Source organism: Serinus canaria, chromosome 7 (genome assembly GCF_022539315.1).
Source record: "Serinus canaria isolate serCan28SL12 chromosome 7, serCan2020, whole genome shotgun sequence".
Classification (NCBI taxonomy): Eukaryota; Metazoa; Chordata; class Aves; order Passeriformes; family Fringillidae; genus Serinus; species Serinus canaria.
The window spans coordinates 16,590,471-16,612,666 of NC_066321.1; the positions used below are offsets into that span (position 1 = coordinate 16,590,471).

Here is a 22,196-nt window from a genome sequence, read left to right on the forward strand (position 1 = left end):
GAATAGCTTGGTCATGTTGATACAGGGATAATTTTTTTTCTCCATCAATTGATTTCAAGGCAGAAGAAACACATACCTTTTAAAATCAATAGTCATCCTCACAGTGGTTTTTGTATGTGGCCCAGCTGTACAGTTGTGCATTCTCTATGGAGATGATGCATAGTTTTTGTCCTGGAAAAAAAAAAATTCTGGTAAGTTTGTGGAGAAATGTGCTGAAGTGTAACAGTTGGATTTATTTGGTACACCTAAATAGTGTAGCTGCAAGTTGCAGGTGTTGGGAAAGCAATCCATGTGTCATGGATGGAAAGTGGCACCTGATTTGTAGCAAGTTTTACCCAGACTTTTGGGACTCATTTATCTGCTAGTATCAACAAAAAATATCTGGAGAATATCACTATCTTTATGGAGCAGAAGAAAATATATAGTAAGGAAGGAAATAGAAAGAACCTTGAAACCAGGAGGAAAGTGCTTAAGCTTAAATTTCTAGGCACAGTTAGGAAAATAAACTCCTGTCCATAGTTAAGAAAGTAAATTGTTAATAGTGACTAGAAAATGGATGGGTTAGGGAAAGTTAGGAAGTATAATGCATTTTCCTGGGATCAAAACTTCCTTCCAGAGAAAGTGGGTCACAAGAAACATAAGTTTCTCACTCCTGCTTTGTTCCTGACGTGCTTTGTGTTCTTTGGTTGGTTTTCAAATCGCTGTGGGCAGGCACAAGCTCATGTGGAAATTGATACAGATGGAAATACCACATTAAAACCATTAGCTGCTGTGAGTACATACTGCATCTCTCTGCTGCACACATACCACACTACAAAACAGATAAAATACAGTCACCCACTCCATATTGTGCAGAAAATGCAGTAACTGTGTCTGAAATGAGGCATGTGCCCTCTTTTATAGGTGCCTGAGAAAGTGATGGAGGTGGTGTTAGAAGCTAGGACATGTACATGAGGTGTGTGTCCACACCCTAGCCTGAGTAGCATTTTTCCTCTAGTAAGATGCCTTGCTGAAACTCTTGTTGGCATATTTTTTCCAGCAAGCATGCTATCAGAGGAACTAAACTGTGTTATCAATAGACCTATGCCAGTCTTTGGCAGTAAAGGAAAGCTGTAAGGATGAAAGTGCTCTTCCATGCAATCAGACACAAGAGAGATGAGGTAGCTCCAGATACATTCCAGTTTCAGGGGATGTGTGTGACAGGAGCTCAGTCAGGGCTGATGGTGTTTCCCAAGAAACCAAGAAAAGCTTTTATCTGTCAATCATACCAGTTAAGGGGTTAAACTGAAAAAGTAGATATATTTAAATTTGTCTTTGAAAAACTAAAAGGAGTACCAAATTGGGAAATTGGGATCTATGCCTGAATTTGGATTTCAAAGCCATTTCTGTCATGGAGCCTTGCTCATGAATTCAGAGGGTTGATCAAATGGTATTATGATTTTTAAAACCACTGAACACTTAGAGCTGAAAGACTGCATCAGATTAGAGTTGTTTTATGTTTACTGCTACTGTTTCTCATTTGATATGCCAAATAAGGATTATCTGACATAACAGGAATATTTCTGAAAAGACAAAAGTTGATAAATAGTATAATGATGTTCCCTTGATGAAATTAGTAAAATTATGATATGCTTATTAAAATCAAAATAGAAATTTATTTCAAATGTAGAATGCTCTCAGTTGGACATGATTTAAGTCCATGTCCTGGCCTGTTGGCTCATTGAGTAACAATGGATGAGAATGTATTTAAACACCTAAGTTTCAGCAACAGTAGGAGATGGGGTGCAACCCACACAGTTACACTATTGCAATTCATGGAAGTGCAGAGGATCACAATGGCAAGCAGAATTTGTTGAGCAGTAGCAGTTTCCTATGGATTTTTATGCACCAATGGGTAAGCTTTAATGTCTGACACTATAAATTCTAATTAAAGCTGTTTTCATGATTTAGACTTCTCTGTGTCCCTAGTATGTTACAAGCTCTGGTAGTAAGCCTGCCTCTGTCCAGTCACTTGTCTTAGGTTTTTAAGAACATGCTTGTCTTTCATTGCTCTTTTAAAATCTGTTTACAACTGGTCAGTAGATTTAAATTAGGAAATATCAAGGACAGACTGCAGCAGCATAATCAGATAAGCAATGTTGGAGACTGACTTACATGAACAAAAGGTAATGACAGTATGAGGTTTCTGATGATATTTTGTCAAGCTCTGTGCTAGGATCATTGTTTTTAGAATATATGGAACATGGTTTTTAATTTTTTTACTGAATCACCATAAAGGATCTAACAAGCTAAGCACAGAAATAATAAGATATATAATAACACTGATAATAATTCATAAAACCAGAAATTATTAAGAATACTCAAGCATCAAGATCTTATCAATCTCCTAAGGAGATTAGAAAAATACACAAAAATGGAGGTATGAGAAGACAGGAACAGCCACTTCTTAGAGAGTTCAAGTGTAAGTGCAAAATGAAAAAAAATTTAAGAGCTATTTTTTCTTCTCACATGCTTCTTCCCTGAGTTGTTGTAGCCTCCCTTTCAAAATTTAGCTTTGAACTTGGTGGGGAGAAGTGTGTTAAGCCGTGTTTGATGTCCCTTTGGACATGGTTTTCAAAATTTATTTGGAAAATCTCATTTGCATATGCAAATTCAATTTAATGGTTTGGCTTTGTGGAAGTAAATTTTTGTGCTGTGTCCTCCTTGCTGCTTTTCTGGAGGAATGCAAAAGTGAAGGGGATGGGCTGGGAAGAGGAAACAGAATACAGCAGAGGGAGTGGGGAACAGGTCTGAGGAAGAGGAAGGAGTTCTCATGGGCAAAGAAAAAGTACAGAAAGTGGCCAGTTTCCTCACAGAGGAAATGGAGGGAAAATGTTTAGATACAAAGAGGAGGAGAGGGCTAAACAAAGGAGACTGGAGATTTTGAAAGACCCAAGGAGTTGAGGCAAATTGGGATCTATGCCTATAAATAATGAGTGAATGATTTGAAGGCTGCTGGGACAGTTCCATCAGGATGGGAGCAGGTGTGCTGATGATGGGTGGGTCAGTGAGGTGGTGGCAGCAAAAGGGGAAGAACTTGGTACACAAGGACTGAAAGGAGAAAAGTGTCTAAAATGTGGGTAGACCTGTGTATTTTACAGGTAGGAGCAGAGCTGGATGTGTGGCCCAGGAACAGAAGAGGACAGCTGTGATAGCTGCTTTGCTGGGCTGTGAGGCTTGGTAAAATTGGAAATTCCTCAGTCTTAAAGGTCTCAAGGCTTTACATTTCCCTGCTGTCTGGAAATGTGTGGAGATGCTGTCCAGGTGTGAGGCTCTGCTTGGCTTCTCTGCTGCCATGTCCATATAAACAGCTGAGAGCTGTAGAGTCAGGCAATACAGATGTGGGCTGTGCCTGCAGCTGTTCAAACCTTGCTGTGCTGGCAGGTTGCAGGGCTCCACACAGCAACAGCCCTGTGTGACTTCTCAGGTGTTTGTTTAACATTCTTTTAACATTTTAAGTGCAATATTTTATCAGTAGAGAATTCAGTCTCTAGCAAGTTTATCTGGCTGGATGGTGACAAAAGACTTGATCCTTTCATGCCAGTTTCTTATATCCTTTTGCATTATTGAGGTTTCTCCAGACTCCTTTTCATGCAACTTGTTATTCTATCACAGAAGGCCAAAGAATTAGTCAAAGTTCTTGTAGAGTACAAAGATAATTGCTTAATATATTTCTCTCTTCATCTTTGTGGTCAGAACTTAACCTCAAAAATGATATAATACAGCATTACTAAAGAAGTAGTCAGTGGAAGTTTCTCATAGTTCCTAAAAAGGAAGAATAGAGTGAAATCTGAAGACATGCTTAACATATTTGTCTGTACTTTCAGCATTCATATAAGTAATTAATTTTTCATTTCTTATGCACAGTGGAATTATAAATTTGATTGTTTGTTCAGGTGGTTGAAATTTGAAGAAGATGTAGAGGATGGTGGAGAGAGGTGGAGCAAGCCCTATGTTGCCACACTGTCACTTCATAGCTTGTTTGAGCTGAGGAGCTGCATCCTGAATGGCACAGTTCTTTTGGACATGAGAGCTAACTCCATAGAAGAAATTGCAGGTATGTACCAATATTTCATGTATTGGTTATGAAAATTATTTAATAAAAACTAAATGCTTACCAAGAAAGTTACTGCATAATAATCAGTTCAGTTTAGAAACTCCCCAGAAATGTTTTTCTCATTTTACTAGAAAAGAAACTCATGTCTGGCACAGTTAGTAAATATTCTAGTTCAATTTTTTAATGTGGAATCTGCTGCTTTAAGAATCAATTTTTGAATAAAGAAGAGAATTGAAATGGAAGAAAGAGGGTAGTTTGGTGAGATTTAATTAGAGCTGGCATGTTCTCTGCTCCTGCCACGCTGCCTCAAGTGATGAGGCGTGTGCTAACTTCCACAAACTTAATCTAGTGTAATGCTAATTGTAGGCAATCTAGCTTAAAAAACCCCAAAATACAGGGAAGTATTCTTTGCAATTAAGTTACGTGAAAATGGATATGTCACTGAGTTGAGAATGAAATCAGGAGTAATGATACAGTGTAAGTTTTTAAAAGGAATTTTAGGTACATTAACTTAAGATCAAGTGGAATGCATTTTTTTTCCAATAGAAGTCTATTTGGCAGTTGCAATTCCAGAGCTTGTGTGAGCTCCTGAGCAAGGCAAAACATAATGGATGTTCTTCTCTCCCAAAGTGGAAGTGAGATTGAGACTAAATGCCATTTCCTGCTTTCCTGGTGTTTTCCTTAAAGACTGTAACTAGGTTAGGAAAGATACAAAAGACAAAGCAACAAAATTTCTAACACTCAAGATTATCAAGAAAACTGCTTTGTGAATGATGTATAAATCTATGTAAGTCCCATATAAAATTAATTTTACTTACTTAAATTGTTGGGAAGATTTAGTTTGGTGGGCTGTATTTAACAGTGCAATTAAAATTGGCTCAGATTGTTGTAGCTGCTTTTCATATTTACTTTTCCCAAATTGTTTATGTCAAATTGATGCAAGACATTATTAAGTAAAGTATAAATCTGCAGAAACTTGTGTGGTTTTCTACTCTGTGCCGAGCTCTGATTCTTCCATGACTCATAGTCTGAATTAGACCTTCAGAATTTGTCTTGATAAAAGATAAACGTGAAGAATAAAAAGCAGCACATTTGAAAGAACAAAGGTGTCTATCAGTATGTTGCTTTATTATTTATTTATACATAATTAAGGAATACTTTGGTCAGCTGCTTAATGTTCTTGCATCATTTTTTTGCTTAAATAGTACACTGAGTTTTTCAATATTGAGCTTTATGTTCTTAATCCAGAAATCACTCAACTTAGTCTGTAGTCAGCTAAGAAAGCCCTTGCAGAATTGTTTCTTTTAGTAGGTAAGAAAAGTAATGATGAATGCAAAAACCCCCCAACTTCAGGGAACACCCTTTTCCCCCCTGTTTTTGAAAGATCCTGTAAATTTTCCAGTGTAGTGAGACCCCAATTAATTATTGTTTATAATCTCAATCCTTAGTTGCAGTGATTTTTGTTTCAGTTTAGGTGGCCAAGGATTTGAGCATTTGTAATGCTAACGTTGAAGCTCACCACAGATGTAAGTTGTTCTTCAGCAGAGAATTTGGGAAGTTACCCTCATGCTATTATAAGTCAGCCCTAGTTGTGGCTTATCCTGTTTTTGATGAGGAAATCCTATTCTGAGAAGAGGCTTTAGGATGACTTTCATTAGATGGAATGTACCATTTTAGTTTAAAAATATCTTCTTGTTGTGGCAGATTTGGATGCATTTTATTTGTTGTATTATGAAGTGGTAGGCATCCCTCCCTGAAAAGGTGACCTGACACGTGATAAGGTTTGCATGAGTTGTGCTTGGTCTCTGAGAGAAGATTATATTTTTCCTCCTCTGCAGACTCAGTAAGCAATGAACTATTCTTTTTCTAAAAAAGCTTTGCAGCAGGTGCTTCAGGCAAGTGAATCATTCTGTAAATTACTCACGTGCTGTCAGGTTTCTTTGAAGAGATTCATTTTTTTTCTATTTTCTCCAGAAATGAAGTTGCTACTCTGGTTGCTTTTCTCTGTTGATATTATTTGTGCAATTATTTTCTCTATTATTATTATTATTTTCTTTGTTAATATGATTTGTAGCAATGCAGTTTAACTCTTCTTCAATCAAGTCCCTTTGTAATTTGTTACTTTACTGCTGTGTGTGTAATTCCTGGTCTCCAGTGATTAGCAATGTTACCTAGAGTGTGGCACACAGTAGGCAGCCCTGCAAGGAGGAAAGACTGATGGTAGTGGTAATAAGCACACCACCAAGGCCTCTGTGCTGGGGATCTTAGAAATGGGACAATTCCAAATAATGACAGGCAGCTCTTTTTACTTAAAAGTGACTGCTGGACCTGAAGATTAGGTAGGGCTGGTACCCCTCAATGTGTTGGTTTTGCATCATGGAAGTGATGCCCCAGTCAGGAAATCCTTTATTGTCTGTTCCAGCCAGTTGCTACTCCCTGTGAGTAGTTACAATCCTACTTGTGCTATAGAAGGGAAATGCTGTGTTCATCAGGAACTGCTATGTGTTCCAGTTGTATCTGACTGTCCTGACACTTTAGAATTTGAAGAAATGGTTGCTCTCACTTGTTGGCTTCAATTTTTTTTTCAACAATCAGCTCTTGCTGTTTGGCTTGCCAGCCATGCTAATGCCAGGCTTGTCCAGCCCTCCTGGTGATCACTTTTGGGTTTGTTTCCCTGTTACTGTCTATGCCACCATTAGGAGAGTTTGTGAAAACAGGTTATGCCCTACAGTTTTAAGGGGTACTCCTGAATTAAATTTGATTCTTGTGCTTCTGATTCATAGTTTAAGGTTTTGTTTATTTAATGCAATCTTTTGATAATTTTACTGCATTGCTATAATGATCATCTTTTGAGAACAAATACATTATTTGTGCACATGTACTTTCCTCTTGCCTCTGTTAGTGAGAAATGTGTGCTGTGTATTTATTGGTGATGTCTGGGCTATATTCCAATATCAAATTACATTGCTATTAATGCAGTGCCAGTCTTCATATCTTTGAAGGAGATGTACTTAAACTTTATTGCTAAATTGAGACTAAGAATTCCTATTTGTTTTAGTCAAGGCTTTTAATCTATAAACACTTACTCACTAAGGCATTAAACTCTTAGCACTTAGCCCTTGAGAATTTGTGTTATTAAAGTCTGTATTTTAAAACATTAATGGGCTTGTGGTAAAATGTCCAGAAGAAAGGCACCTTTTGTAGTGTTTGCATGTATTTTGTATTTTATCTCTAGAAACAATCACTGTTCTGCATGAAAATATTTGGTACTGTTTATGTGGTGAGAATTTTAAAATCATCCTCTATTCCAGCATATCCATTCTCTATTAGGTCTTTTTCATTCCAGCTGTCATATTTAAAAATTACTTCATCTACAAGATTGTATATTTCTTTGGACAGGCACACAATTTTCCTTGTTGCAAAAGAGCTTATTCATACCTATGATGCTGAATTCACAGACAGCCTCTTATTATAATAGAGACTTCTGAGATGAATTTCCAACACTGTCATCATCCATCAGAACAGCATGTTTGTTCCTGAATTTCTCAAATTGTTCCCAATTTTTGAAAGATGGATTTTGCTTCTCTTGCAAAGAGCTCAGTTCCTCTGCTGAACTTAATCCTGTTTAAAAATGCAATTTTTCTGACACATATTTTGGGGGAGTTATTACTATTTCTGATAGGTGATGTTATTTTTTCATGTGTCTTTGCAGTGACTCCTGGATCAGCACTCCATGCCCAAGGAATTCCTTTGAGCATTATGTAGTAATATTTTATCGATCACTTCTGTATAGAACATATGCTAAAAGGAAGTCTGAAAAATCTATGTAATCAAAACAGTTTATTTTGGAACTTGTCTCTTGAGGATGTATTTGCCAGAATCTGGCGGTACCATTAGAGAGCAGCTTCACTGTGTTGTTCAAGTTGGCAGATGAAAATGTTCTCTTTTGATATTTTCACTTAGTTCCTTTGAAACCATGTAGATTCTCAGATTACCATCTGGTTTTTTGATTCTAACCACTGAATGAACCCAAAAGGTTCCTCTGTTTAACATATGATGCCATTTTCTGTTGTTTGGTTCAAAAACTATTCAGTCCAGCCTTTAATGGCAATACTTTCTTTACAGCATGAGCCACAGAACTTGCATATTCTTGTAGCTGTGGAGAGTGTTCTGTGAACAAATGTCAAACCTTGTCAAATACAAACTGGGGCCTCACAGTGGAGCTTTGGTGACTTGCACATATTTGAAATATTCTCATTTGTTTTAAATGGTTTAATTGTAATAATGGTTTCTTTTTAAAATTAAGTTTGAAGGCTGCCCTTCCTTTCCAATCCCAAGATCTATTTTTTCCCAAGCAGTCTTTTGTATGTTCCTCACGGCTGAATTTTCAATCTGTGTAACAGCTTAATCTTGTGATTGAGGTCACCAGACTCTGTGCTCAGCAACTCAGGGCATTACATCCCAAGTGTGCAATTTTATTGATTTCGTTAATATCATGGTAAGCTTTCAATCTGAACAAGTCTTCTTTTACCTTTGTTTGCTTTAAGCTATATTACTCCATAATAACCACATATTTTAACTGGCTCAAGTTGAGATTTTATTTCACTGGAGCCTTTTGTTTCATCTGCAGCACTCACACTGTGTTATGTTTCTGACAGTGCTTTTATGGTGCATTTAACTTTTATTACAAACACTGTAATAAAGCTTGGGATTGCCTGTGAATAATCTGCTTCTCTGTTTGACCCTACACCTGTCTTTTGTTCAGCTTTCTCCTTCTCACTTACCCTGGTTCCTGCATTTGTTTGCTTTATTTTCAGCTTAGCATGTGGTAATAACCTCTGCAGAGAAACTGTCAGGTTTTGTTCCTTTGTCTGTGGGTAAATTGTAGATCTTCCAGCTTCTAAGCAGCACTGTCTTTTTGTGTGGTTGTTTTGTGTTTTCCCATGTTAGCCACAACTTTAGGAATCCTTTTAGATTGCACAAGTCAATCTCAGCTTGCAAAATTTATTTTTTATGAGGCATTCACTGTGCCTGCAGTTCTGAACTGCAAGCTGGGAATTTTGGCCTCGTCTCTGCAATTTACGGTTTTGTGAAATACTTGCTCTTGTTCCTCAGTAAAATTATATACTGCTATTTTAAAAAGCAGACATTTTTCATTCTTTCTTTCCTTTTCAAGTATTATAGACTTGAATATTTGAACCAAATAATTTCAGGTAAAGCTGGAAATAGAATCTGTGTCTCGAAGCACTGGAGTGCTCTGTCCTCTTGGATGAGCTGCTAAATCTGCCAGCTTAGACAGCTTGTTTGTAATCACCATTGTAAGTGATGTAAATGAGTCTTGGTTCACAAGTGCAGCCCGGGAATCCTCATTGTTGGGTTTGTATTGCTCCTCCTGCCTGACTCACTAGGGAAGGATATATTTGGGTTCCTCTTTAGAGACCCATGAGGATAAAGGATGGTGTTCCACCTGATAGTCTTCCATAAAGCAATGCATTAGGGTTGCTTGGTTTCTTCTTCCCTGCCTTCAGGGGCAATGACCACAAGCCAGAAAAACCATGGCTTTTAAATTAGGTTTTGTAGTCAGCTATCACTGCAGTAGTGATGCCCATAAAACCCTGTGTGTTTTATATTTTGTCACTAATCTCTCATTTTGTCCTACAACTGTGCAGTTATGAAATTTGGAAGTCTGATTACCAGCACCCTTGCTGGTGTACATGAATTCAGTTTCTGCTGTAAACTGTCAGTGCTAACCTGCATCAGGAGAATATGAGCCCAGTAATTTCTTTTTGGACTTCCCAGGTATTTTGATAGACATACAGAATGTTTTCTCTAAATTTATTCCAAGTTTCACCTGAGCATTCTGTGTGTTATTGCCCGTGAGGAGATGAGCACACTGTGAACCTGGTGCAGTGGGGAGGGAGCTGTCACCACACTGGAGAGCCTCCTCATTGTCCATTTGCCTGGAGCTGTGGGGGCTCCCCCTGGGTCTGGCCACATCTCTGTACAAAGCTGCAGAGTGCAACAGACACCTCCAGAGTGAGGGGAAGCAGCCAGCCTGCTTTTGCATCCTTGCTGACCCTAGAGGTGGGACAGATGGAATTTCCTCTGCTGGGCCACACAGGAGCCGTGCTGCATTTGAACTGATACAAACTGTCTGCACCCCAGTGCTGTAATTCACAGCCTGGGTAAATTGTTCACAGGTGGTGATGAGTTACAGCTCAGTTACTGTAATAGCTGGTTAAAGTACTCACACTGCTCACATTTACTCACAAAATTAATTTTATACAGATGATGTATTGTAACTGAGTCTGAATGGAGAAAACGTCTTGAAGTTCTGTGAAACCCCAAGTTTCTTTGAATTCTTCTTAATGACCAGGTCAGGGAGAATATCTGTCTTTAACAGCTTGAAAAAATGATTTCATGGTTCCAGTATCAACCAAGATTCCTTACTGAAGAAACATCCTACTTTATCCTATTTGATGTCAGCAGAAATGTTACAGTGTGAGCATTTAACAGAATGGGTAACACTGTGCTGCTGGGTATTCCACAGGTTCCACATCCTTCTGAAATCTTCCTATGGTAGGGAAGCATCCTTGAAAATGGAATGATAAGCTGTGCAGCTTACCATGGAATGGTAAGCTATGTCTCTGGCTAGAAGGGAGCTGTGCAGAATTTAAAAGGGCATTCAGGAGGAAAATTCTTTAAAACAAAGATTCTTTACTGCTTTTTTTTTCTCATATGAAATATGAAGGAATAGCTGCCTGTTCTAGATACAGAACTGGAGACCAGGGTTTTGAAAATATGTACAGCTTCAACTGATGTGAGCATGTAGGCTCCTCTACTTACAGGATTAAGTGATTACAGTCTATTTTGAAAATTAAATGTTTAAAATGCTCCTTTTGGCCATTTACTCTAGGAATTTACCCATGCTGCTCTTGTTTTCAAGACAATCTCTGCAATTAAGGGTGTTAGTGATATTACAGGGGCCTAGGCTTTTCAAAATATTTTAAATATTTTGAAAAGCTTGGGAAGAAACTGAAAAGGAATCCCATGATGATAGGAGTGGATGGACACAGTCTATCTTATTCCAGCTCACATCTGTGCAGGGCTTGAAAAGAAGGGTCAAAAACCAGCAATCTGTCAGAAACTTGACTGTATTTAAGCTCCTGCAGCTATACTGCAGCTGTGTCTATATTAAAAGAATGACAGCTGGAGGGAAATGCCAGGGCAAGAAAGCACATCTTCACTCTTTCAAAAGCTGAATGCATCTTTCCTTATCACATGTGGCAGCAGTGCTACAGTAAAAGGGAAGTCATTGTAAAAACCCAAAAAACTCTAGGTAAGCCACTTTCTTCTTTCTAGCAGGAAATAAAAACTGTTAGTCACCACACTGGCACCAACCCTGTGGCTTCTGTGGCTATTAACAAGCCTAGCAGAGCATCCTAGGGAAAGGAAGAGGATAGGGATTTGATTTTATTTTTCCTGTAATTTTCTCTCCTAAATAGATAATCTTAAATATTGACATCATCCTCAGCAGTTAATATATTTTATTATTTTGTGTGAAATATGCTGTTATTCCAGTAATGACGCTGTACAATTAGAGTTGCACTTATCCGTAAGCAAATAATGTTGAATATGAAAAACTATTTTCTGCTAGTGCACTGAAAAAATGGTAGTAATTTCTTAGCAGGGGGATCAGTTTCACTCTCACCTCCTCAAAATTATCTTCTTGCAGTAGCATGTACCTCTGGCAGTAGAGATAGATTCTATTTGGTATCAAAAAATAATGCAGCAATTTTGCTGTATTGTCTTACCTGGACTTTCCTTGCATTGCACTGAAGGTATTGTAATTATAGCTACAAGAAAGAAAGACTGTGATCTCCTGTGGTAAGTACAAATGGGAAAAAAAATTTCCTCACAGCCAGTCCTTTGTAGAATAGAATAGAATAGAATAGAATAGGGGTTATTTGAAAAAAAAAAAGAAAAAAAAAGAAGCCATCTTACAGACATCATAAACCTGGGTTTAAATATGTTATATGTAAGAGTGCTTAAGAACTGACTTCAAAGTCATTGCATAGGTGACCTTAATTTGTGAACAGCATAATATTTTGAGGATTTTTTTATATTACTAGCATCCTTTTGTCCCTGCCCTTCCCCAGTCTCTCTCCCCCTGCATGTGAAACACTTCTAGATAAAGCTTACATTGAATTCTGTTGCATTAAAGGAACTGGTGCACTTCATTTGTAATCCTATTGGGTACTAGTCATTATTATTGCAATTTAAGAGGCAAATTGTTTCCTCTTTCATTATGTTTGTGTATGTACTTTCAGATATGATTCTGGACCAGCAGGTAGGCTCTGGGCAGCTCAGTGAGGACGTTCGTCACAGAGTGCACGAGGCATTGCTGAAACAGCATCACCATCAGAACCAGAAGAAGCTGAGCAACAGGATCCCCATTGTAAGATCCTTTGCTGATATTGGAAAGAAGCAGTCTGAGCCCCATTCCATGGATAAAAATGGTAATGCTTTATTTTGCATTTTGAGCCTTCAGTAGCATCTGCCTGTTTGGTATTGCATGTGCTTTGTACCCACAGCTTAACAGTGTGATTCTGCTCTGGAAAGCTGCCCTGTAAAAATGGTACTTTCTGCATGAGAGTGGCTCCTCTTATGCATTCAGAAACATACCTGCCCAAATTTGAAATCTGGCTACCTTGCACAGCTCAGGGCTGGGCAGAGCTATTCAAGGGAGCTTGCTGAGGGGTTGGAAGCTGTGCTGGGTACCCTGGGGGCTGGCATGGTGTGCTGCTTCCACTGCAGCTTCAGGTGTCCTGTGCAAATTCTCAGACTGAGCTTGAGCACAGGGTTGTTCTGAGCTGTGGACAGGTTCCATCAATGCCAGGAATGTGGTAGGACTATTTTTCACTTCTGCTGACTATCCAGGACCTATCTATTTAAAATGTAGTGGATTGTTGAATCAGTGTATGCATTAGCTAGAGTTCAGCTGCTGCTCCAGATTTTATAGGTGAGTTTGAAGGCTTCAAAAATGAGGCAAACATTTCAAGATAACACTGTTGGAGAGATGTCACAAAAGCTGTACGTTGTTCTTTCAAAAATCCCTTTTGGGAAAATCAGGATAATGAAAATGAGAAATGTTTGCAGAATGGTTCTAGAGTAAATGTTGGCATAACTTTTTTTTCTCCCCCTTGCTTTTACGGAAGACCTTACAAGGTGTGTTATTGTTGCAGGTCATCATAATAAAAGATAGGCAGGGGCAATAAGAAACTTATTCACATAAACAGAGGTCTGTGTTATGAAATTTGCAGCCAAATTTTGCAATATTTTTCATTTAACATTTATTCCAGAAATCAGCTGTAGTGAAATCCCAGTCCCTTCTGCTGTCACTCTGTTTCAGAGCCCTGTGAGCTCCCCATCACCTTGGGAAGTGGGGAGTGAGGAGCAGTCACAGCCCAGGGAAGGTCAGGATTGCAAGAGGAATCTGTGTGCTCTGAGGCACAGGAGTAGTTGTGTGGCTGATCTGGGAAGATGGGGCTGCTTATATATAATAAAGGTTAATTTGATTTCAAGGAAGAAGGTTTTTTTCAATCATTGCCATATAAAGTTTTAAGAGATCTAAATCTAGTTGCTTCCCTGGGGAAGATTCTAGACCTAAAAGGCAACATATAATTTCATCTGATGAGGATATTAAACAGAAACCTTAATTGTGGCAAAGTGTCACTCTAAGAGTAAGGAAATATAATATTTACTAAGATGTGTGTGATCATGCATAGGGATGCACAAGAGTAAATGTATGTAGGATGATTGTCCATATTTTTTAAGGCAACTTTCTTGTTGATTTATACAGCTTTTGCTGATGACTTTAAACAAATATTCAGGAGACACTTGACAAAGTTAATGATATAATGATCCTGTACTTAATTTCCACAGGATGTAAGATGGCAGCTTGCATTCCATTAAGCTTTTTGCACTAGATCTAATGCAATAAATAGGCACTAGTTGCTTTAAGAAGAACCTTCATGGCAAGATGTGAAATTATCATGAACTCAATTTGGATAACTTTATATGTCTGTGAGTAGAACTGATGCAGTAATTCACTCCAGAAACATCTTGCTTTTGCCTGAGTTTCTTCTGGCAAACTTCCTAGCTCTTCCTAAATTCCCCCCAAAAATAAATTCTCATCAGGTGAGCGTCTAAGTCCGTATTAAACCCACTACTTTTATATACTCAGTGGTTAAGTGATTCTCTTAAGTAGGGAGACATATTCTTACAGTTTTTCATTTGTCTGTCCCTATTTTGCAAAAATGAAAAAATGCCAAATGCATAGTTCATGTGCTTGTGTAGAAATGTCTCAGAGGGCTCTGACCTCTGTTAAAAAAATGCTAGTCACTTTTACTGTGTTAATTTAAATTAAATGTACCAATAGACATAGCAGAAACGATATATGTTTGTAAAAAGTGGAATAACCCATAGAGATTCAATAATTTTCAGGAAGCTGATGTGAAAGTATGTCAGATTTCTATTTAAATTACAGTGAAAAGTCCTTAGCATGAACTTCTTGGACAGAGACTTTTTTAAAATCAGTTTGAGGCATTGTTCTTCTGCTTGTGTCCTTTAAGTGCTAATGCATGTTTGGCTGTCTCCTGCACTGACCAGGAGTTTTGGAAGGGACACTTGTTTGTTCCTACTGAAATGTGACATGGGAACTTGGACACTTTTTCTGCACAAAAGGAAATTGTCTCTTTGGTTAAATTTGGGGTTAGGATTAGACAGTTGAGCTGGAAAAAATCGTTAGCAGTTTGTTGATTGTTAAAAAGGTGATTCAGAGCCCCAAGTGCCTGATCTGTGGGTTATGTGGTACAGCTGAGGATTCAAACTCCCTTCTTTGTCCAAGTTCTTGACAATAGCAGCTTATCAATGTGTCAATTTTCAGATGTTCAAGAGCAAAGTCTGAAAATGAATACATAAATTAATTCAATATATGGCAGCACTACTGACAGGCCATTGTGATATCTTTGCTGGAAGATAGTTGTACATATGTTCTCCCTCCATTTTTCTTTGTTTATGAATCTGTCAGACCATCTAATTAATTTGCTTTGTATTTAGTAGTATTATCTTTTGTTTACAATGGCTTTTCTTCACATCCTCTGCAGGGCTAAGATGTCAGGGTGCTATGGATTTACCATGCATTTTTAATGCTGCCATGCTGTGTTTAACTTTCACTTTTCATTAGGCATCAAAACTGTGAGAATTAAAAGCCTGCTTTTGATGTTCCAGTAAAAAACGGCAGTCAAATTTGGCATAAGAGCAGAAAAAATGATTTTTTTTAATGGGCTAATTTGACACCAGATACCCAAAATAGAGGGTAGGAAGTGATTTTAGCATAAATACTGTAAAACCAGGTAAAAGCATGAAATTTTTTATTGTTAAATTATCTTTAGAAAGTTTGCTTTATAAAGCAATATAACCTATTTTTATTGAGATGAGTTGGTTTCACACTCTGATACCTCAGAGCTGTGTTTATAAATCCCTATGTCGTGGCCTAAAAAGCCAAAGACAACTGCAAGTAAATGACACCTCTCTGTTTTATAGGAATGCTAAAATAATTTCATAAGCCTCTCTCCTTTTATAAAAGGGGTTCTGAAATTCAGAGTTTAAGCATGTGTGGCATGAAAAAATAACTGATTCTGTGAAAATGTAGTGAGGAAAAAAAGTTTTCATCATATAAACATTTAAAGGTCTTGACTGGCTATTTCACTTTTAGTTTAGGGATAGTTTATTCATTTTTATATATATATATATATGTGTGTGTGTGTGTGTGTGTGTGTATTTATAATGAAATCTAACAGACATTATACAGGTTAAAGCCCTAGAGGAAGGAATTCTGGAGAGGAGTATCAGCCTAAGTTACTTTTATTTTCATGCACCTTGCTGAAGTGTTCTTTGCCCACAATAACACGATCTTATGCCTGTTTTCTGTTCCACACTTATGCCATTTATAAGGGTTTCTTCTCCCATGACATCAGAGCAGGCACATTATTAGTGTAAAAATGGGGTTGCACCACACATCTTGTCTGATTCTGGGAAATTGTGAAACTCCAGGCAGAGGTTCATTGGTATTCCAAAGAGCTTGAAGGAAGCAATGGCATATTAAATTTGGGATTTCTGGAGTTAATAGCATGAGCTTCTGAAGCTGTTCATTTTGACATGTTCTTTTTTTAAACCTTCTCCCAGTTAATTTCAGGTAGTATGATGGGCTGGTTTGGACTTCATTCTGTGGCAGTATGAGCAGAGGCAGAGGTGTTGGAGCCTATGCTTGTCCTAGTTTAGGATAGCATCCTTCAGTACTCTGGGAAAGTCAAAATTCTCAGTTTTGTTATGGTGTTAGTTCCCTTCTTCAGTTTCACAATCTCTTCTGAAGATCAGTTCAAGGATTTATGTCATAACTCAGAGCAGGCTTACAGCATGTAAATCTCCCATGTCAATACTATCACATGGAGAAAGCTGGATATGGCCTGGAGCCCGTGAAGAGGGTGGGGAGGCATTCCTAAATATATGACCATGCACCTTCATTTTGTGAGTGAATCACAACCAATGCCATCCATATACTCACAAGTTTTCTGAAGTATTGGATCTGGATCAGGGAATTGCTTCAGCTTACCTTGAAGAGAAGACAAACTCAATGATTGTTAATTCTGCCTTAAGGTTGTTAATGCTGTATTTCTTATTTTAGATTCTTCTCAAATGCAAATGTTTTAATCAGGTTGTATTTTCCACAGGTTTTTGTACTATTAAAATATAACTTCTATTTATGAACATTTTCATCTGATATTTATTCTTTCTTTCTCTACATTTCCTTGTACTCATGATAAAATGTGTAATCTGTATGTATAAAACTGTGTCATTCATCTTTGTATTTCTTTATTTTGCTCTGTCTTTGTTGTGTCTGTCTCTAACAGGCTCATCTCATCTCTGTACCTTCCTCATCTCCTATCCTTTGGGTTCTGTAAACTCCCTGAAGGTTCAGAGGTAGTATAAATACCTATTCTTGCTTGGGCTTCAGATCATTTCAAATGTACACCCATGTCTTCATATCAGTTTCCTGTCAGCATGCAACTTCTTGCTATAGTGATTTTTAATATACCTCAGGCCTTTGTCCATAGCTGTGGCACACTGAAGAGAAGTTTGTGTGGAATTTGTTGTTTTGGTGGGGGGACAGTGCCATTTCTTTATTAAGTTCATTTTCTTGCATCAGTTTATAGAACTGCAAATCACAGCATTTTAGTTTATACTGCATGACTTCATGTGAATTATGCTTGAGATATTCAGGCCCAGCATTAGAAAAACAGCTAAAGTGACTTCTTCCTCAGCTTCCAAATCTCCCTGTAGTTACAGAGGGAGACGTGATTCCCCACTGATTAAAAATGTTCATCAGGAGGCCTAAATGCACCCACACAATTCAGCCTGCAGAGATGCTGTCACTGCTCTGGTATACAGAATTTTATCATGTACTGAAGACAACATACTGGTTTTCAAACTTTGAGTTTTGATCCGGACAGTGTTGTCCATTTAGATTTAGAAAATTGGTGACTAGTTGCAGTGAAAAGTCTGGAGATTGAAGAAGTTTGAAAACCATGATTTTTTTTTTCTTTTGAATGGGAAGAAATATGTATGGTTTAGAAAAAAAAAGCAACTTCTTTTCTGGTTTAGTTTCCTTTATTGTGTTGGTTGCATCCAGTTTGTTTCCATTAACTGTGACTTGTGTCTGACTACATTGTTCTTAGTTTTTGTCATTGATGTTCTAGAGACATCTTGGATTTTGAATAACAACCACAACATACATAGTTACATGTCTTAATTTCTACATTTTAGGGAGGAAGAATATGTTACATGTGACATTAATTTACTGGGAATATTTTTTTTTAAATTTTTCAGGACTGTCTCAAAAATGGCAAACTGTATCTACAAATGCAGACTTCTATTACTGTAACAAATGTGGAGCTTATTTTGATTTATAAGTGGCTTGACTTTGCATGCAAGAGGGCTTTTTGTGTGAATTCTTCCTCTAGTCAAAGCTCTGGCAATTTCACATTGTCTAAAAAGACACTTATTTTTTATACATGCTAATTTTTTAAAACATAAATTTAAAACTGATATTGGCTTTTTATGATTTGGAAAGCTGTTACACTAATTATAGCATGGTTTTATCTGTTTTGTATTAAGTTCCTTTGTATGTACCCTGGATATTTCAATTATGCCACATTGTGCATTTGATTCCTAAAACTGTGTGAATGGCTCTGATGAATTCTCAAAGAATGCAGCTCTTCATGTGCTTTATGTAGGTGGACTGCAGGAAAAATGAAGGCTTCAGCTTTATAGTGACTGAAACTATTACATTGAACTCTTGGAGAAAGAAATTCTGTATTTACCCCCTACAATGTGTAAATAACCATTTTGCTTGGAGTGCTGAAATGGAGCTGGTGAGGAGAGGGCAGGAAAGAGGGGAATGATGAGGCTGTTTCTGCTCTTATTCCCTCTTGTAGGGAGTTGATGGTTTATGCCTTCATCATTTGTAGCAGCCTAAGCCCCATATTTTCAGCTCAAACAAAAGAAGTAATAAAGCATGACAAGTTTTTCAAATCTGGCTAGATGACTTTGGGGGTACTTTCATGGGGCTTTTTTCTTGTGAAAAGAGATTACCTGTTGTCTCTGCCTTGTATCTTTGATTGCTACTCAATACAGTAAAAAACCCAAACTTGTTGTTCCATGGTCCAGAAAGCTGTCCAAAGTTGTAGAGCTATTTAAACATGTCTTTCTGCCTCAAGGTAAAACTTGTGTTCTTTCAGATTACTCCAGCATATGGGTAAATCAAAGTTTGAGGTCTTCTGTTGGCACAGAGAAAGAACATATGCTATTCTTAAAAACTTCACATCCTTGCTGGTGGTGGCTTTTTATTCCTTAGATGTATATCTTTACATGTTTTTCTCTTAAAAGAAAGGTGGACACAATGTTTAAAAGTCCTCTGGGCTGTTATGCTGATTGCTTTTGACACCTCCAATCATGATGTTAAAACTTCAGTGTTTAAACAGGTGGTCCATGCTTTGACTCCTTCATTGGTCAATGTATTTTTTTCTGGCAGATATTTCTGCTCTCATTTTCTTGAATTTTTGGGTCCAGAAAAAAAAGTGCAAATGCCTAATTAGCAACAGAAAGATAATGAACTACTATTTCTGTTTCTACTTTCCTGTAGCTTCTTTCTAACGTAATATGTATGTTAGCATGAGTAATTATTACAGCTATTTCCCTTTTCATACATCCTTGGGTATAGAGGAGTGTTTAAAAAGAAAAAATGAAGAGTCAGCAGGTTTTGTGTTACTACTAGATTTTAAGTTTTTTGGGAGCAAGTTAAGACAGAAACTTTCCCTGAGCACTTTATGCTTTCTCAATTTGAATAAGTGGAAGGATTATTTTTGTCACATTAATAAAATCTCCAAAATAGAACAGAAATGAAATTTATATAATTTTTATATTAATGATTTTTAATAGCTGTAGTACTACAGGATGATTCCTGTGAAAATAATTCAAGGACTGCTAAACAAACAATACAGAAAAAGATTTACAATGTGAAGTAGTGCCCTGGAATACATATTGTAAAGATGATGGTGTAACAATGATGGAACTCTGTTTTTCTTTCAGTTCTAATTAAAACAGACAAATTGATGACTGTAAATACCTTGCAAATGAATTAATTTCACTTCTTTAACTTCTGTTTTGCACAAGTTTACTCCTGTGACATGTAGGAATTAATAGCTTCTTTTTATATTCCTTTAATTTACATTAATATGTGGATTTCTACAATCAATCCTTTATTTTTGTCATATGTAAATTTGAATCCTGCATTTATTTTTATTCTACTTGCTTAGATTTACATGCTTGTCATGTCTGTTTGTCATTCTCTGTTTGTTTCACTGTAGAGCTGAACAAAAGCCCTGATTTCTATTCTTCTTTTGATCTGTCCTTGCCCTGAATCAGAGAGAAAAACTGAAATACTTGCAGCTTAAAGATAGCATTTCTAGCAATATATTTTTAAGCATTCTGTTAATGTACTACCTAATCAAAGTGCTGTCAGGATGCACACATGAGTCTAAAACCTGTTTTGTGTCATGGGAGATTTGTCTAGTGGAAAATGACATGTTGATTTTCATGAAAACCAGCGTTTTCCTCCAGCAAGTGTTTCAGCTGGGAATTCATGACCAGACTTAGGGTTCCTGTATTGCTCAGCTGTGACAGAAACTGGATACTTCAGCATTTTGGCAGTGGCTGAGGGGCTCTTGCAAGTGTCTGCTCCTGCTCAGGCTGGATGCTGCAAAGTGCTGGGTGTCCAGGCTGGGGCTGGGGACGTGCCTGGGCTGCAGGAGTGAGCCCCAGCACTGTGAGGGGCCACACTGTGGCTTTTGCAATTGCCCAGACAATGTGCCTAGCTTAGGACTTCCTGACTGTCTTCATCTTCAAATATCATGAACATATGGTCTTTGTTACTGTGCAAGTTTAGGTTGATTTTCACCAGAACCAATGTTTTCACATCATCATTTCTCAGTCATATGAGAGACTTTATTCGCTATGGAAACAAATATATGCTGGGCACGAGCTGCTGACTCTGGGCCAGCTGGACTCTGCAGTTATTGCTGGGGATGTGTTAGGGCAGTCAGAGATAGTTGGCTCATGGATTTGGTACTTCCTCCTGTACTTTAGTGTGGAGCTCAGAGCTGTGTGTGGCTTCTGACAGGCCAGAGAGGGAGAAGGAGAGAAGGCAAGCAGGGCATGGCCAGTGCCCCTGTGGGCTCTGTGCCCGGTGGGGTTGTGCCAGCCCCACCCTTGCTGTGTGCTCGGGGGGCTCTGGCCATGGGCAGGGCAGTGTTGGCTCTAAGTGAAAATCTGCTCTGTGACGTAGACCCCTTACTCGACTTTGTTTGTTCTTTCTGAGCTTTTGCTGGCAAAATTCTGTTTGCCAAAAGACTTGCTCTTTGTTTCCACAAGACTGAGGTGCATTTAAACATTTCTCATCTTGAGATATTTTAAAAACTTCTTTTAAAATATTTTACTAAATCCTCACTGGAATTCTTTTGAAAATGTTCTTTCTGAAACACTTGTTTTATACATGTCCATAATCACATTTTTCAATACTGAGCTTATAAATCAGTTATTTTCCAATATATTTATTTTTATACCGGTCCATTTTTATTTTGTATTTTGTAGTTCTTATAATCAGGACATTCTTATACACATGAGTATCTTTGTAAAAATTCGTAATCCTATTTAGGTCAATAAGGATTACTTTTGTAGACAGATATTACCCAAAACTGGCAGCTCCTCAAATTATTTACAAAATCTGTGTGAAGGCAGGACTTTTCCCAAATGTAGACCTTTAGAACTGTAGGCTTTAATTGGTAGAGAAATTCTGTCTTCTAGTATCCAACAGTATCTTTTATATTTTCGAAATTACCTTCTCATGTTCCAGCTACACATGATGAATGTTCAATCTTTTGAGAATGTGCTATTCTAAATAAGCTTTAATTAAAATGCCATGTTTAGGTGCATCATATATCTATGATATGAAATGTATGCAGAGCTCTAATAATTGTGTCATTGGGTGTTACTATATTTATAGACCTGTAATAATGATACTTTTTTTAGCAGGTCAGGTTGTTTCCCCTCAGGCTACTCCAGCCTGTGTTGAAAACAAAAATGATGTGAGCAGAGAAAACAGCACTGTTGACTTCAGCAAGGTAAGTGTTCACTGATGGTGAAGAGAGTTTCCTGGCTGTCAAACAGATATTTAAAATTAAACAAAATTAATCCATGCAAGTCAGGAAAATCTGTAAAGTGTAGATTTTACTTTAGCATCGAAGTTTTGTGGGTACTGCAGTACAGTTTCTGCATGACAAAACAGAATCTTGTATTTCCTTTCTAAATTATATGTAAGAGGAAATCACAGTTCAGGAACACATAAATTTAATATCATAGGTGTAGATTTGTAGGGGAAACGTTACAAATTAACAGAAAATTATCTGAGTAGGAAAGTAAT

General features: G+C 37.5%; 1 protein-coding gene across 4 annotated transcripts in view; it reads left to right on the forward strand.

Moving 5' to 3' along the window:
• SLC4A10 (solute carrier family 4 member 10) overlaps positions 1-22,196 on the forward strand; it is an 88,780-nt gene that overhangs the window by 23,614 nt on the left and 42,970 nt on the right. For 3 of the 4 annotated variants that reach the window (XM_018911465.3, XM_018911467.3, XM_050976981.1), the window contains exons 4-6: positions 3,936-4,096; positions 12,427-12,615; positions 21,806-21,897. In XM_018911465.3, coding sequence (XP_018767010.2) covers positions 4,066-4,096; positions 12,427-12,615; positions 21,806-21,897 — 312 coding nt within the window. In that variant the 5' untranslated portion in view covers positions 3,936-4,065. The remainder of the gene's footprint in view (positions 1-3,935; positions 4,097-12,426; positions 12,616-21,805; positions 21,898-22,196) is intronic. The other variant, XM_009087931.4, reaches the window with a different exon arrangement.